We start from the raw sequence: 17,523 nt of genomic DNA, 5'->3' as shown, positions 1-17,523 counted from the left end.
CAGGGTCAGGTCACAAGGTGTCTGACTCTCGAACCCCAGGGAGACCCATGGTTACTGATGAGTTAACTAGAGGATTGAGTTAGGGTTCAGGAGTCCCTGGGACTGTTGCCTTCCCATTGGTGGGTGAAATCACATCCTGGAGCTAGTGCCCACTTACTGGTGGGTGGGGCCAGGTCTGAGGGTCCGGTTGCAGGGCCCAGGGAAACAACCTAAATTCACCTATGGTCTGCTCTGTGCCCAGATTGTTCTAAGCTCCAGAATCCAGTCACAAGGAGCCTGCACTTGCCTCTATTTGCAGCTCTCTGTTCTTCCCCCACCTCCTATGTTTGCTCCAGTATCTTTGTTCAAGCTCCTAGCTCACTCTCTCGGTCTGGAGTTATCTATGTACACATCTCCTCATCTCTGCAAATCTGAACTTGCAGAAAGAACCCTGGCTTTTCCATCTCTGGCTACCTGCTGCCTCCCAGCACAAAGAGAATTTGTTCAGTCGCTCAGTCGTGTCCGACTCTTTGTGACTCCATGGACTGCAGAAAGCCAGGCTTCCCCGTCCTTCACCATCTGCCTGAGCTTGCTCAAACTCATGTCCATCAAGTCAGTGGTGCCATCCAACCATCTCATTGTCTGTCACCCCCTTCTCCTCCTGCCCTCAATCTTTCCCAGCATCAGGGTGTTTTCCAGTCAGTCAAGCTCTTCGAATCAGGTGGCCAAAGTATTGGAGCTTCAGTTTCAGCATCAGTCCTTCCAGTGAATATTCAGGGTTGATTTTCTTTAGGATTTACTAGTTTGATCTCCTTGCAGTCCAAAGGACTCTCAAGAGTCTTCTCCGACACCACAAAGAGAATAGGTGCTCAGTAAATGCTTACTGACTTTCACCCCGTCTCCCCTTTCCTACCAAGAGTAGGTAGCTCCCAGGTGGAAGGACACGTGTGATTTTGTCATTGCAGCCCCACCATGTGCACTGCCAGCCCCTGTGACCTGGAAGAGATCCCCCTGGATGATGAGGACTCAGACAGCTTGGAGTTCAAAATCCTGGAGTTCTATGTCAAACACCACGTCTTCCAGAACACCTCTGCCATCCTCTCACCGAAGCACCTGAGAACAAGGAGTCTGTCCCAGAAAGGGCCAGAGCGCTGGCCAGTGAGTGAGGCATGGACGCAGGGGCCGTGGCCCTGCAGACATTCTCAGTCCAGCGAGAAGGCCATAAACCTCACCAAGAAAAAATCATCCTGGAGGACCCTCTTCGGGGTAGCAGAGAAGGAGGAAGACTCACAGAGCTCGCCTCCAGAAATCTGTGCCCAGGCACAAAGGTTGGGGGTACCTCAGGCCCGTCCTCGGAGTCCGAAATGGCCAAGGTCCCGCTCCAGCATGGACCAGCGCTTAGAGCACAAAGGTAAGCTTTGGGGGACCAGCTGCACTTTCTCTCCCACAGCCACTTCTTTCCCTTCTTTGTATGCCTGGGGGTTCACCTCCTCCCACCCTGAGGTAGGGAACTCTTTGAACCTCAGCTTCCCAACCTATTAATACTCAATTGTTTTGTTGTTGTTTTTTAATTTTATTTACTTTTTATTTTTGGCTGTGCTGGGTCTTCATTTCTGTGCAGGCTTTTCTCTAGTTTTGGAGACTAGGGGCTACTCCCTAGTTGGGGTCTGTAGGCTTCTCATTGCCGTGATTTCTCCTGTTGCAGAGCACAGGCTCTGGGGCTCACAAGCTTCAGTAGTTGTAGCACATGGGCTCTAGAGCACAGGCTCAATACTTGTGGTGCATGGGCTCAGTTGTTCCACGGCACATGGGATCTTCCCAGATCAGGGATCAAATCTGTGTCTCCTGCATTAGCAGGCATATTCTTTACCACTCTGGTTGTTCAGTCACTAAGTCATGTCTGACTCTTTGCAACCCCATGGACTGTAGCACTCGAGGCTTCCCTGTCTATAACCAACTCTCAGAGCATGCTCAAATTCATGTCCATCAAGTTGGTGACAATGTCCATCACCGACTCGATGGACATGAGTTTGAACATGCTCTGGGAGTTGGTTATAGACAGGGAAGCCTGGAGTGCTACAGTCCATGGGGTCACAAAGAGTCAGACATGACGAGCAACTGAACTGAACTGATCAGTGATGCTATCTAATCATCTCATCCTCTGCTGCTCTCTTTTGCTTTTGCCTTCAATCTCTCCCAGCATCAAGGTCTTTTCCAATAAGCTGGCTCTTTGCATCAGGTGGCCAAATTATTAAAGTTTCAGCTTCAACATCGTTTCCAATGAATATTCAGGGTTGATTTCCTTTAGGATTGACTGGTTTGATCTCCTTGCAGTCCAAGGGACTCTCAAGAGTCTTCTCCAATTCCACTGAGCCACCAGGGAAGCCCAATTCTCAATCCTAATTGTCCTACTTTCCTTAAGACTGAGCAGAAAGGAAAAGTTTCGTGGCAGTGGGTGACAGGACTGGTTTTCTGGCTCCACCATCTATAGCTAAGCTTGCTGCCCAAATTCCTAATCCTCTGTGCCAGAGACCAATACAAAGGGAAGATCCCCAGATCGGCTCAGGCTGTCCTTCCTGAGGGACGTCAACTCCCATCTCTGAGCCTCTGCATTTCCATCTGTAAATTGGCTTCTTGAAGGTGGATGGAAAGATCAGATAGCCATATACAAAAGTGATTTCAAAGTTCAAGCCCCTCAAAAAACCAAGAAGCATTTTGACAAAATCTTCTTTCAGCGGGACAAAACACATTGTATTGAACAGAACATTTTCATGCAAGGCTTTAACAGTGTTGCCCTTCATCCACAGACCTAGGCATAAACATCTTCCCCTCCAACCATATCTTCTGCCTGATGCCCAGATTTTAAAAGAAACCTGCTCTCCTGCTGGGCTGTTTGGCCTGTGTCAATAATTAGTCAACAGGTGGCAGTAATGTCTCAAGTTTTAAATGTTGTGACTGTCAGGCTTGTTGGAGAATCAGCACACACAGTGACAGCTTTAGAGCACTCGCTGCGATCAAGGAAACTTCCATTTCCCATTAGACTTGTACATTTTAGGGAGGAGAATTTAAGGTTGGGATTATCTGAGGAAATCCTCCTCCCTCCAGGGGTTCTTCTGCTGGGGGTGGGATCTGAGGTCCACAGCAGACAGAACAGTTTGGCTTGCTTGCCTGTGTGTGTGTTGTTGTGATTCCACGGACGGTAGCCTGCCAGGCTCCTCTATCCATGGGATTTTTCTCGGCAGGGATACTGGAGTGGGTTGCCATTTCCTACACTCCAGGGGATCTCCCCAACCCAGGGATCGTACCCGGGTCTCTTGTGTTGCTTGCATTGGCAGGCATATTCTTTACCACTGAGCCACGTGGGAAGCCCCATAGAACAGTTTCAGTTCAGTTCAGTTCAGTCGCTCAGTCCTGTCCGACCCTTTGCAACCCCATGAATCGCAGCATGCCAGGCCTCCCTGTCCATCACCAACTCCTGGAGTTTACTCAGACTCACATCCATCGAGTCAGTGATGCCATCCAGCCATCTCATCCTCTGTCGTCCCCTTCTCCTCCTGCCCCCAATCCCTCCCAGCATCAGAGTCTTTTCCAATGAGTCAGCTCTTCGCATGAGGTGGCCAAAGTACTGGAGTTTCAGCTTTAGCATCATTCCTTCCAAAGAAATCCCAGGGCTGATCTCCTTCAGAATGGACTGGTTTGATCTCCTTGCAGTCCAAGGGACTCTCAAGAGTCTTCTCCAGCACCACAGTTCAAAAGTATCAATTCTTTGGCGCTCAGCTTTCTTTATAGTCCAACTCTCACATCCATACATAGAACAGTTTAGAGGCACATAAATAGGTTTTTCTGCTTGTCCCATTCTTTGAAGTTTGCAGGAAACAGAAGATTTTACAGACTTTAACTTTCTGGCTTTCCTGAGGAAAACAATGTTCTGTATTTCAAGATTACTGAAGGGTCATTGGACCTTTGCTTATTTTCTCAATTTCCAGATCTCTGTGTAGACCTATAGATGTTCCTACAAAAGTGGAAATGGTTATCTCCTAAGGAGGCTTAGCTTTAATAATTCGCTTAAGTTGATCTCCCTCTCCCCTTTCTCTCTTTTTGCTTTCTTGTTTAGGTAATTATGTGGGTGGTTAGCTGGTTCTATGCTGGGTGTGACCCAAGAGGGACTTGCCCTCTCTTTCTCTTTTGCCACATGTAAATCAGAACTCAGTAGTTGGTGTCCCCTGGGTTCTTTTAACTAAAGGTCACAATGTAGCTTGTGCTGCCATTTCAGACACCAGGCTGGACTAAGAACTATGAGATTACGTCCCAAGACCAAGGTCTAGTAGTGACAGGCCTTGGGATGTAGAAAAACGAATGGCAATACCAATTTGAGAAACACCAACCCAGTTTTTCTGTGAGTCTCTTTTTTCTCCACAGCTGTGATCTGCTGTAACTTCACTGACATAGAGATTATTTTTCTCTCCTATAAAAGAAAACCACAGTTAGGCAGTTCAGGCTTGATCTGCCAGTTCCCCAGTCTTTAAGGATTCCTTTCTGTTGTCCCTTAGCTAGTGGCTTCCAACCTCAACGTCACCTTCAACCCCAAGATGGCTGCTCAGATTCCAGCCATCACGTCTACATTCTAAGCAGGGAGAAAGAGGAAGCAAGGAGAAGGACAAAGGTTATCTTCTTTCTAGATAATTCAGCTCCCTTTAGCAAGCTTTCTTAAAACAGTAGCCAACTTCTTACATCTCAGTGCGTACACCTTATTGCAAAAGAGGCTGAGAAATGTAGTTCTGTCAGCTTCCCCTGACATTTCAGGGGTCTGTTACTAAGGAAGATAAAGAAAAGGGATACTAGGTAGGAAATAGCAGACTTCCCTATATGGAATTCTCTCCCAAATGCCCTGTCCTTTCTCTTTCAAAGAAAAACCTCAAGCCAAATGCCTTCCCCACTCTCCTGCTCTCCTTAACTGCACAATGAGCCCCCAGAATAAACTCCAAAGGAAGGGCAGCCTTTCCATTTTCTCTCCACCCCCATCCAACGTTTCCTTGCCTATCAGATCAGACCAACTCTGACCAGAAGGAAATCTTGGGGGAAAAAAAGATATTAGAATGGAAATTTTCTTTTTCTTTTTTATTTTTTTGCCATACTGCAAGGCCTGTGGGATCTTATAGTTCCCTGACCAGGGATTGAACCAGAACCTCCTGTGGTGGAAGCACAGAATCTTAACCACCGGACTGTCAGGGAAGTCCCTAGAATGGGAATGTTAACCAGATTAATTCATTTGAGTTTCAAAATGTGTTTGCTTATAGATTTTCCTGCACATATTTTGTCTGCATTCCTCCAATCCATAGAAACAGATACACAGGTTAGTCAGCTTGGGGACCACCTCTGTGTCCTCTGCTGGTCTCATGACCACGTGGTGGAGACTGGGAGATGGAAAGGGACAGCCATGAGGGCCTTCATCTGCCTCCTTTGAGGGCAAGGTGGGCAGAGTGTGACTCTTTCATGGAAAAGAACATGCTGATCACCCAACCAACCACACAAGGTTAGAGAGGCAAGGCGTGCAAGCTTTCCTTTTCCAGCTCCCACGGACACAAGGGAAGGCTCCCACCGGTTTGGGAATCCAGCCTCTTGCCACCTCCTTGCATGGGTGGCTGGCATTCACGAGGAGGCTGGTTGGGTTGCAGTAAGGTGATTTAAAAGTGGAAAAGTATTTTTGGTAGGATTGTTGTTAAACGGAAAGGAAAAGCACTGATCCTCCACTCCTTGACCTCTCCAGTTCTCTCTCTAATCCACTGCTGATCTGTTTTTGAACCCAATGGAGCACCATGATAAATGTGGCTTTTTAAGGAAGCCATTATGCCTTCTTTTTAATAGGAAGGCATTGTGGACAGAGCATCAGTGGCCTGTCAGTGAACACCCAGGAGGGTGATGGGAGAATCTGGGAAAAGAGAACCAGACATCACCTGGCAGCTCCTCAGGAGGTCACACCCAGCTCTTCACATGACACCCACACCTTGCCTTGCTCATCTATCCTGATTGACAAAGTCTGGGAGTTCCTCTGAGCACGCTGACCTTCTGGCCCAAACCTGTTACTGTCAACAAGTCTTATGAATTAAATACTGTTGTTCTTAAACATTACATGATACGACTGCTCCATATCAAAGGCAGAGCTTGTACAAGCTTCTACGTGTTAAGAACGTAGTGACAGATTAACAATGAAATTTTACTCCCAAATTACTCAGCAATAGTGCCTGCCCTCCTACCCTAACCCTGTCCTCCACCAGGGGCCAAGTCGACTTATCCTTCACAGGCCATGACGTTCAGGGGCCAGAGCCGTTTAAACCTTCATGTCCCCAGATGCCTTATTCTCCAGTTACACGCGCAAACGCTTGACATAAGTCTTTTCTCAGATTGTAAATTCTTGAGGGTCATGGGTTAGATTTTATGCATCCTTGTTTATCTATCCACATTTTCTGCATGTTTCCCAGCTGGAGTGGAGGCGGGGAAGATGACACGTGACCATACCAGCAAGGGGAGTCCGTGTTTCCTTGATAATGGACTTGAGTCAGGAATACGGCCCAAGAGAAGTGATATTTCTCTCTCCTCAGTGACCAGCCCCCAAAGGCTTGTCACACTGCTGAATGCCTTCCGAAGTGCATAGGGGCCAGCTCTCCAAGATATAAAGCATGCCCCAAAAAAGAATAAAAATAAAAGAGTAATGAGCGTTCCCTCAAGCAAAGAACTAAGCACTGCCTTTTGTGTTGCAAAGGGGCAAGGGGACCCTAATTTTGCAAGACTTCCAAAAGAGGGTGCAGAGGGGTAATTGTTTCAAGGTGGCAATCATTCCTGTGTGCCCCTCCCCCATCCCAGCCTCTGCCAGGCAACTGCCCAGGCTTTCTGAAGAATGCCACCACCCCCACAAACGCACACTCCTGCTCGGCCCCAGGCCATTTCCTTTCCCTCTAGGCCCGGTGTTTTCATTTCGGGCAACCGTGCATACCAATGAGCCAGACAAAGTTCTGGGAAGGGCCTGTCAGCACCGTTTTGTCTTCTTTCAGCCGCGGACCCCAGAGTCGTTTCCATTGCCAACCGAGTCGCTGAAATCGTTTATTCCTGGCCGCCGCCAGAAGAGCTCCACAGCCAGGGAGGAGGCTTCAAGTCCAAAGGGGTTCTGGTATTCCAGGGTCCCCAAAGGCAGTCTGGAGCTGAAAGTACCAAGAAAGGTAAACTTCCCTTCTGAGCATTTGCCCCAGGGTGCGTGTTGGCCAAGCAGAGGTCCATGAGCACGTATGCATTTATTCAGCTCAGGGCCCCGCCACTTAGGAATCTCTGCTAACCTGCACTCAGGGCACCACAACCACACGCTGGAGGCACTGACCTTTAGCTGGAGAACCCAGCCCAAGCCAAGGGGAGAGCGCCAGCAGAGGGAAGCAGCATGCCAAGCTCACTGCTAAGTCCAAAGAAAAGTCTCCTATTGAGGGGCAGGAGGAGGTACAAAGGGAGCGCTCAATCTTGCTCACAGCTGGGGGGCAGCGGGGGAGAATACAGCATTAGATTTCACCATGTTAGCCATGGCCAAGGCCCGGTGTGCTCAAGCGAGTGCACAGGCTGTAGGTGGAGCGTCCACCCGGGAGTTTACACTATTGCCTTGGGCTCCCGTGAAGAAGCAGGGGGCTTGTCAGGCACAAGCCTAGAGCCAAACATGAAGCAGACCTGAGAAGCAGTGATCCAGCTGGGTCGGTTGTCACCCAAACTGGAGCAATAGCCAGGACTGTGGACCCCAACTGACCTGTAGAAATTCTAGATGTGAGGGAAAGGGAAACTGAAGGTGTTAGTCATTCAGTTGTGTCCAACTCTTTGTGACTCCATGGACTGTACTCTGCCAGGCTCCTGTGTCCATTGGGTTTCCCAGGCAAGAATACTGGAGTGGGTTGCCATGCCCTCCTCCAGGGGATCGTCCCTACCCAGGGATGGAACCCGCATCCCCTGCATTGGCAGGCGATTCTTTACGGTCTGAGCTACCAGGGAAGCCCAGAGTTGAGAGAAACAGGACCAAGTGCCCGGGAAGAGGAGTTCAGTCTGACATTCCCTCACTAATGACTGTCCAGCCTGTGGTTCTCTTTCTCAAACCCCAGTGGACGATGAGGGGCCCAGCTGGCTCTTGAGTTTGCAGCACCTTGAGCCACAAGGCAGAAGATTCTCCAGTCATGGCGGTGCCCTCCAACCCCAGAACCAGACTGGTAAGTGTGTCCACCCTTGCTGAGCTGCCAGGACCACAGACTACCAAAGGGGCTTAGAGTGAGGAGCTGGGAGAGCAGGGACCCCCAGAGAGCAAAAAAAAGGGAAACCAAAGTGTTCGTACTTTACTGCTATCTCATGTGTGTCTGGGTCACATAAAGTGATGACACCAAACAAGCAAAAGCTCAGGCCCCGTCTTCCAGGCACGTGAGAAACTGGGATTGCTGCTGCAGCAACTTTCCCAGAAAGAGGCAACAGAGTCAGATACAAGCTACACACGGGCGGCGGAAGCATCCAGTCCTTCTCCCAGGCGACTTGGGTCTCAGGCTTCCTACCTTATTGCCCTTCACGCGACCACGTGGCATGACTTTCCTGGCCTCTCCTCCCCTTCTCCTCTGGGACACACATGAGGACTTCATGACTTCAGAGACTATGCCCCAAGGAAAACATGCTGTTCCCTCAGTAACAGGCTTGTCTCTGTTTGGATTCAACGCTATAGCAATGACTGTTTTCCTAATATTATTTCCCTGTTAGCATGTTTGGAGACAAGGGAAAGCAGACTCCACCTTCCCTGTTCCAACACACACAGCACATACCAACTGCAGCCATCTCTGTCTCCATCTGCCATGTTAGCCTTTGAGGTGGGAGAACTTATTCATTGTATTTACTTAGACTCTACCCTGTTGTGAAGACACAGCATACAAAGTACATGTTTTAGTTAGATAAGTCCAATTTGAAAGATAATGTTAAAAAAAAAATTGTAGGAAAACAGGTGGGTTTAGGAATGACTTTAATTCCCCAAATTCAGGAAGACTGTACCTTCCTCTTAGGAGGCCACAGTTTGGCTCTGAGTTTTCTAGCAGTTAACACAAAGGATGAATATGATCAAATAGGGGTTTATGATGTCTACATGGGAAAAGACCACCTGCTCAGGAAAACCCTAAAGACCTGAGAGACATTTCTTCTAAGGATCGGGGAGAAGGGATAGTTAGGGAGTTTAGGAGGGACATGTACACACTGCTGTATTTAAAATGGATAACCAGCAAGGACCTACTGTATAGCACAGGGAACTCTGCTCAATGTTATATGGCAGCCTGGAACATAGCGGAGTTTAGGGGAGAATGGATACATGTATATGTATGACTGAGTTCCTTTACTCTCCACCTGAAACAATTACAAGGTTGTTAATCGGCGATACCCCAATACAAAATAAAAAGTTAAAAAATATTTCTTCTAAGTATCATTAGAGATAAGCTCATGCGTCTTCAACAGCATTCTTAGAGCAAATAAAGTGATGAGTTTCCTGGTGAGAATCGGGGGACTAGGGGAGGAAAGAAGGGAGAAAAGAAGGGGATGGAGGAGAGGGTGTTCAGAATGCTTTGGGTGTCATCAGAAGAGGTGAAGTAAGATTTACTTTGCTCTAAGTTACAAAGTGCATGGTCTTCCTCACTCCCTAACCAGGCTACAAGCTTGTCCCTGGAAACATACAAGATTTTTTTTTTCTCTTGAAAGAAATAACTGTAATTTTCCCCTGACAGAAGGAGAAGACCAAATAATAGCCAGAATTGTTGAGCTGCTGAAATATTCGGGGGAGCAGTTGGAAAGAGAGGTAGGGAGCCTCTTGAACTAATGGGTTTTCTTTCTGTGTCCCCGCCCTGTACCGGGGAATGGAACTGGACTGATGGTTGTACTCCTTTTTCAAAGTTCTGGTTTCCACTTAAGTCCTAAATTTTATTTCCCTTGGAGTCAAAACTCTTCATGCTGGCAGGGTCTCAAAAATGAATCACTTTGGAAAACATAAGTAAACCTTCTGGAGCCTCCTCGGAATTTTTGGAAAGGAAAAAAGTCACCAATAAATTAAAATTCGCTGAATAGAATTATGAATCTAGTTCCCCATGTAACTGATCCTCAGGGAAGTTTAGATTCTTGTATTTGCCCTGCAGCCTGAATATCTGTGTCCCACAGCTGCTCCAAGTCTGGAGTGTTGTCTGAAATCTCCCCCTAGAATGGCCAGACTGTTCTCTCTCAGCAGTTCGGCCAGGGGACGGGTTAGCGTTACCTGGAGAATGCTGGGTTTCAGGCCAGTTAGAAGTTGAGACTGGTTATTCCCATCAGGAACGTGCAAGGGTTACCTTCAGGTAAGGAGGTGGTGGACAGGCCCCCCTGTGGTCACGGCTTCTGAAGGCATCTCGTCTCTCTGTGTTACCCGTAGATGGCTATGAGGTCTCCTGCATCTGGCCATTGGGAGCTGGCCTGGGGACACACTCTCTTGTTTTGCAAGGATCCATGGGCAGGAAGTCAGGTCCGAGGAGCTCTGCAGGAGGGGTTAACAGCACTAACTAGCCAGCCACCCACCCCAGTCCACCCCAGTGTGCTTGGTGGCTCCTCGATGCCTTTGTCAGAGGTGTCCCAGAGGATGGTGACCAGGATGGGGGAGGAATATGCGATGGTGCAGAATGAGAAACATTGAGGAAACCAAGGTATCAGATCAAAGAAAAAAGGAGGAAATAGGAGAGCTTTGGGGCCATAGTAGAGGGTGGTCAGGGGTGCAGACGAAGCAGAAAACAGAACAGGGCATATGATGACCCTGTGTTTCTCCAGAACTAGCATCAATGGGCAGGAGTACGGGGCAAGTCATTTCTCCCCGTTTGAAGGATGAACCTTGTAGCTCTCAAGGCTGTCCACTGAGACTTCTTTGGTGGTCTAGCTGTTAAGACTCCATGCTCCCAATGCAGGGGACATGGGTTCAATCCCTGGTCAGGGAACTGAGATCCCATATGCCGTGCAGCGTGGCCAAAAAAAAAAAAAAATAATGCCAAGGGAGTATTGTTCTTTTTCTAAGACCATGATACTCTAAAGGGAGGAAAGCTAAGAAATATAACATTCAAGAGAGGAGTATAAGGTAAAATCAATTGAGTAGAACAATGGAAGGGAATCAATGGATTAGGTTTTGTTTTTCTTTTCACATGAACTCAGGTAACTCATGAAGGTCTCAGCATCCTGGACACATGCTAACATTTCAAGAGCATTTCCTCCATGTTGGGCACAAAGCCAAGTGTTTCAAAATTACCCTGGGTTTCCCTGGTAGCTCAGATGGTAAAGAGTCTGCCTGCAGTGTGGGATACCCAGGTGCAATCCCTGGGTTGAGAAGATCCCTTGGAGAAGGAAATGGCAACCCACTCTAGTATTCTTGCCTGGAAAATCGCATGGATGGAGGAATCTGGCAGGTTACAGTCCATCAGGTTGCAGAGAGTCAGCCACAACAGAGTGACTTCACTTTCACTTTTTTCATAGGGGCTGTTGCCCCAGTTTAGAGATGACATAACTGAAACTGAAAAGTTAAGTAATTTCTCCAAGATTGCATAGCTAATAATAAATGGAGCAGGGGTTTGAGCCAAAACAGTGATTTCCAGGTTGTGGATTCTGCCCATTACACAACCTCTGACAAAGCACCTTTCACTGGGTCACAAGTGTCAGTGGACTCTGAGCCCCTTGAGTGAGGACGCATCTTAATCGTTCACAGTACCACCTGTCGTAAGCGCTAGGAAACATTTGTTGAATGTCCTGTGAACAGGCTGTTCAGTCTGTATTGGTTCCCATGGAAGGAAATCACAGAGAAAGTCCATGCCTGTCTGGTCCTGTGGGATATGGTCCCACATTTGAGATTAGAATCCAGGGTTTTCCACTGGGTGTTTTAGTCTCCCAGTGTCCACCTGGAGAGTCTGCCTCCCCGGCCAAGGCTGATAAATACTCTTTCTCCTCTCATACACAGTTGAAGAAAGACAAGGTTTTGATGACCTGCTTCCAGGATGTGTTATCCTATTCTGTTGTCAAGACCATCACAGACCAGTTCCTAAGGGGCGTGGACACCAGGGGAGAATCAGAGGTCAAAGCTCAGAGCTTTAAAGCTGCTCTTGCAATAGATGTCATAGCCAAGCTCACGACCATCGACAACCACCCCATGAACAGGGTGCTGGGTTTTGGAACCAAGTACCTGAAAGAGAATTTCTCGCCCTGGATCCAGCAGCATGGTGGATGGGTAAGTGAATTCTATCTAAAAATGAAATCTTCCCAGAACTCAGGGAGCACAGCATGGAAAGAGGTTTTTTTCTGGGGGTTGTTTTTTTTAAGTGAAGGGAACCCATCTTTGAAGCGGTTCTCATGGGTTTAGGATACTTGAGTGGCAAGAGATTTACCCCATTAATGGGAACATATTTTTAGTTATTATCTTCATTATCAATAAATATTTACTGAGCTTCCAAAGGGTATGTGGGGTATGTGAGTGAGAGGAGAGGGACTGGTCAGACAGAACAGGAAATGAAGAGATGCTGAGATATAAAATGTTTGGATAGATACAATTTCTGTTTTCACAAATTTTACAGGCAACGGAAGTCTGGCAGTGAGACTAGGAGAAGTTCCTTATTCTCTCAGGGGTGTGGGAATAATCTTTACACAGAGGTTCAGGGCTTATGACATTTTGTCATTGCTGTTGGGACCCAGACATTCTGACAGGGACATTTTGATACAAACTGAAGAGCAGTTTAATTTTCATCTATTTTTAAATTATCTGCTATCAGGCAAAACAGACATCTTTACCCTGATTCCTCAGCCCTTCCCCTACCCTTTTCCTCTGAGACTTCCTTAAAACTGTCCTGTTCAAATGGCCTCATAAGGAGAGCCTTTTCAAACTGCTTTATCTCAGAGCTCTAAACCTCAGCAGGCTAGGACATTTTTGTCTGTTCCAGCCCTTCCGGAGGACATGCACTACTATCATGAGTCCTCTTTCTACTAGGGTGGTCCAGAGGCCAGGAAAAGACTTGAGTCTGCTCTGGGCATGGCCAGCGTGACCCCAGGGCCTCCAAACAGGCTTAGTCTCTTGGCTACCAGATGGGAAGTATAGCTGATCATGCCTATGGCGCTGATGTGCCCACCACAATCACCAGTTGCTGCCCATTAAACTACCCAAACTTCTGTTCTTTCCTATTTTCCACTGTCGCACCAGATACGATAGCCCTTAAGTGGCTAATCTGAGCTTCCCAGGTGGTGCTAAAAGAACCTGCCTGCCAGTGCAGGAGACGCAGGTTCTACCCCTGGGTCAGGAAGATCCCCTGGGGAAGGAAATGGCAACCCACTCCAGTACTCTTGCATGGAAAATTCCAAGGACAGAAAAGCCAGGTGGGCTACAGTCCATTGGATTGCAAAGAGTCAGACATGACTGATGTAACTGCAGCAGCAGGAAGTGGCTAATCTGAACAAGGCTCTTGCTGCTGCTGTTGCTTCAGTTGTGTCCCACTCTGTGTGACCCCATAGACGGCAGCCCACCAAGGCACCGCCGTCCCTGGGATTCTCCAGGCAAGAACACTGGAGTGGGTTGCCATTTCCTTCTCCAGTGCATGAAAGTGAAAAGTAAAAGTGAAGTCGCTCAGTCATTTCCAACTCTTAGCGACCCCATGGTCTGCAGCCTACAAGGCTCCTCCGTCCATGGGATTTTCCAGGCAAGAGTACTGGAGTGGGGTGCCATTGCCAGTGCTCCAAATTCAAGCTGCCTTAACTCATGGAGGAAGATAGATTCCTGAATATCACTTCAGATTTAATAGCTCTTAGGCCCATCAAGACCAGGGCCCCCTCAAGTCCAGCCCCAGAGCCCCTCCTGAGTACTCCAGCTCAGGACCCTTACCAGCCTCTGAGCCTTTACAACACTTCATATTTGCACTACAATTATATACAGGAAATTACCATCATTGTTGGTCTTCTTAATATAGTCTTCCAGAGGGACTGTAAGTATCAACTGGATTTACAAGCCAGTTCTCAAAATCTAGTTAACTAATGTAACTGAAATGCCAAAAGTGTTCTATGAAAAATAGTGTTTCTATACCAAAGTACAAACAACAAAGGAAAAAATAAAAGGGACTACATCAAGATTAAAAACATTTCTGCTTCAAAGGATACCATCAAGAAGGTAAAGAGACAACCCACAGGATGGGAAACAGTAGTTGCAAATTATATATCTAATAAGGGACTTGTATTCAGAATATGTAATAAATTCTTACAAGTCAACAATAAAAGGACAACACCCCCCACCAATTTTTAAAATGGGCAATCAATTTGAACAGACATTTCCGGGACTTCCCTGGTGGTCCGGTGGTTAAGAATCCACCTTGCAATGCAGAGGATGTGGGTTCGATCTCCGGTCAGGGAGCTAAGCCCCCACATGCTGTGGAGCAACTAAGCCCGTGCAGCACGACTACTGCGCCTGTGTGCTCTGGAGCGCGAGCCACAGCTAGAGAGTCAGTGCACTGCAACAGAAGACTGTGCATGACACAGTGAAGATCCCAGTGTCACAGCTAAGACCCGACACAGCCAAATGAATCAGTATTTTTTAAAAACAGACATTTCTCCAAAGAAGATATACAAATGGCCAATGAGCACATGAAAAGATGTTTGCTTGACATCTTCATTTCAACATTCAGTTCAGTTCAGTTCAGTCACTCAGTCGTGTCTGACTCTTTGTGACCCCATGAATCGCAGCACGCCAGGTCTCCCTGTCCATCACCAACTCCCGGAGTTCACTCAGACTCACGTCCATCGAGTCAGTGATGCCATCCAGCCATCTCATCCTCTGTCGTCCCCTTCTCCTCCTGCTCCCAATCCCTCCCAGCATCAGAGTCTTTTCCAATGAGTCAACTCTTCGCATGAGGTGGCCAAAGCACTGGAGTTTCAACATTAGGAAAATGCAAATCAAAACCACAATGAGATACCATTTCACACCCACTAGCATGGCTAAAACAAAAAAGACAAGTGTTGGTGAGGATGTGGAGAAATTTGAACCCTCATACATTGCTGGCTGGATTCTAAAATGGTCCGACCTCTTTGGGAGACAATTTGGCAGTTCCTCAAAATGTTAAATGTAGGGTTACCAATTCCACTCTCTGTCTATACCCAGGAAAACAGAAAACAAGTGTTCATGTAAAAGCTTGTACGTGAATGTTCAGAGCAGTATTCATTATTTATAAAGGCCCCAAAGTAGAAACAACACAGAACTTTTTCCATGATGAATAACGAATGGAAAAACCAAATGTGAAATATCCATACAGTGGAGTAATATTCAGCCATAAAAAGGAATTAAGTATGGACAGATGGATGAACCTTGAAAACATTATGCACAGTGAAAGAAGTCAGACAAAAAGGCCATAAATTGTGTGATCCCATTTATATGAAACGTCCAGAATAGACAAATTGGTAGAGGCAGTGACTTCCTAGGGCTTTGGGGAGAAAGAATGGTGTGTGACTGCTGATGGACACAGTTTCTTTCTGTAGTAATGAAAGTGTTCTAAAATCAGATAGAGCTGGTGGTTGCACAACTCTGAACACACTAAGAGCCACTGAATTATATATTCTTAAAAGGCAGAATTTTATACTGTATTTCATGAAATCTGTCATTAAAAATAGTGGTTGTAATTCTAATAAGCAAATAAAAAGAAAGAATAAGTTCTATTAATTTTTAATTTGGCTGCTAGTGCTAGAGAGAAAAACAATTCCAGTCAGAGAAAACAGATGGATTTTTTGGGGTAGAAATAATAAAGTGAATTTCCAAAGGCTTTAGAATTTTGTGGCCCTAGTTCTTTATCACATGTATTTTCAATTCAAAATTATTAGTTTACTTTTCCAGGTCATCATAAATCCTAATCTTAAGTCTTGGCCACAGTTAGGTTTAATTTGGAGCACAAAGCTAGAAATTAGGAGAGGGAAGGGGAAAAAAAAAAAAAAGGACTAATTTTTTCCAAAGTCAGAGACAGAGTTGCAAAAAATAAAGGATGCTGCTGAAAAAATATTTATGAGTCAATATGATTATGGGAATATGGAGAAGATGTGGATTGACATGTGAGCTCAGTTTCACTGAACAGGAATAAGGGGACACTGGTGGCCAGCCTTCCATTGCCCCAGGGATTTCAGTGGCTCTCTGGAGTGTCCCTGTAGTGGTGTGGAAGGAGAAAAGCTATTCCTAGGCATACCATTTCCAGGAGCCTTGGGGTTCCTAAGTATTATATCTCAGCATTCCACGTCACACAGGAGTGCACCAAATCTTCCCAATGGAACCACAAGCCTATGAAGGCAGGGTTATGTATTTCATTCCCTTCTTTCTCTCTCGTGGTTTCCATTACCTTTACATAAGTCACAGATGCTCAGCCAATACTTGGAGAGCAATGTGTGTGTTAGTTTCTTAGTCATGTCTGACTCTTTGGAGCCCACCAGGCTCATTTGTCCATGGGATTCTCCAGGCAAGAATACTAGAGTGGGTTGCCATTTTCTTCTCCAGGGGATCTTCCTGACCCAAGGATAAACAGGTCTCTCACATTGGAGGCAGATTCTTTATCATTTGAGCCACCAAGGAAGCCCTGGAGAGCAATAATTAATTAGTCAAATCAGTGAATAGTGACTGTATCCACAAAGCATACCAAACAAGCCACAATTTGATTTTCATTTATTCCTTGGCCCTTTTTGCCTCACTTGAAGCACTATTCACGTAGCTATCCTGTGGTCCTGCAACCTCACCCCTTCTACCGCACCTTGAAAGGAGAGGTTAGCAACCTCCATAGTCATCAACCTTTTTGAATTTAAATACAACATCAACAACTCTTCCCATCTAGACTCTTCCCATACTCAACCCTGAGTGTGTAATGTAAGTCCTTAGCTGGTGTTTTCCTTTCAGGTATACCAAGGATGCTAGTTACCTTTCCAAACCCTCCCCCAACTCTAACACGTCTCCATGCCTCGGGTCAGGCTTGGGATAAGAAAGCAGAGTTAACAGGCGTATGTTTTCACTTCAATACTGAATCAAATTTGGAATTCTAAAAATTTATTTATCTTTTTCCCCTTCTAGGAGAAAATACTTAGGATGCCACACGAAGAAGTAGACTGAAACATCAGAGGATTTGTAACCTGGAATACTCATGGTCCGGTTCTGGTCTTGTGTACATCGGTCTCAGCACAGACTACGGTCTCAGCACAAACACAAATGGAAAAGGTCGATGGAGCACCGAAGGTTGAAAAGCCATTACTCCTGCAAGTTAAGAGGCATCAGGAGAGACCTTGACTGTTTCCGGCTCCTAGGATGTAGAGCATAGCCTCCGGCATCCATGTTTTCAGGTTGTCCAGTGAGTATGCAAGGAAGTCTAGGAAGACAAGTGATAACCTTCTGTTCAAATGCTTACAACAGAAACCATCACCCAACCCCTGCTGGCCACTTTAGGGAAAGTGCGTGCCACATACTTGTTGACCTCATGAAGGTGAAATGATAAATGGTGCATGTGCTTA

General features: G+C 46.5%; 1 protein-coding gene across 10 annotated transcripts in view; it reads left to right on the top strand.

Annotated features, from left to right (window-relative positions):
* The window catches only part of BCL2L14 (BCL2 like 14), a 25,241-nt gene extending 7,718 nt beyond the window's left edge, over window positions 1–17,523 (top strand). For 3 of the 10 annotated variants that reach the window (XM_086401990.1, XM_086401988.1, XM_086401989.1), the window contains 6 exons: window positions 945–1,390; window positions 7,029–7,193; window positions 8,079–8,210; window positions 9,747–9,817; window positions 11,981–12,247; window positions 17,090–17,523. In XM_086401990.1, coding sequence (XP_086258116.1) covers window positions 952–1,390; window positions 7,029–7,193; window positions 8,079–8,210; window positions 9,747–9,817; window positions 11,981–12,247; window positions 17,090–17,128 — 1,113 coding nt within the window. In that variant the 5' untranslated portion in view covers window positions 945–951 and the 3' untranslated portion in view covers window positions 17,129–17,523. Of the gene's footprint in view, window positions 1–944; window positions 1,391–5,844; window positions 6,109–6,458; window positions 6,837–7,028; window positions 7,194–8,078; window positions 8,211–8,411; window positions 9,818–11,980; window positions 12,248–17,089 lie in introns of those variants that run through there. The other 7 variants (XM_086401991.1, XM_086401992.1, XM_086401996.1 and 4 more) reach the window with 5 other exon arrangements.

This window comes from Bos grunniens, chromosome 5, assembly GCF_055505025.1.
Source record: "Bos grunniens cultivar Pamir isolate PY7600 chromosome 5, Bosgru_T2T1.0, whole genome shotgun sequence".
NCBI classification, from domain to species: Eukaryota; Metazoa; Chordata; class Mammalia; order Artiodactyla; family Bovidae; genus Bos; species Bos grunniens.
Note: the sequence above shows the minus strand (reverse complement) of the source record. Positions and strands in the feature narration are given on the sequence as shown.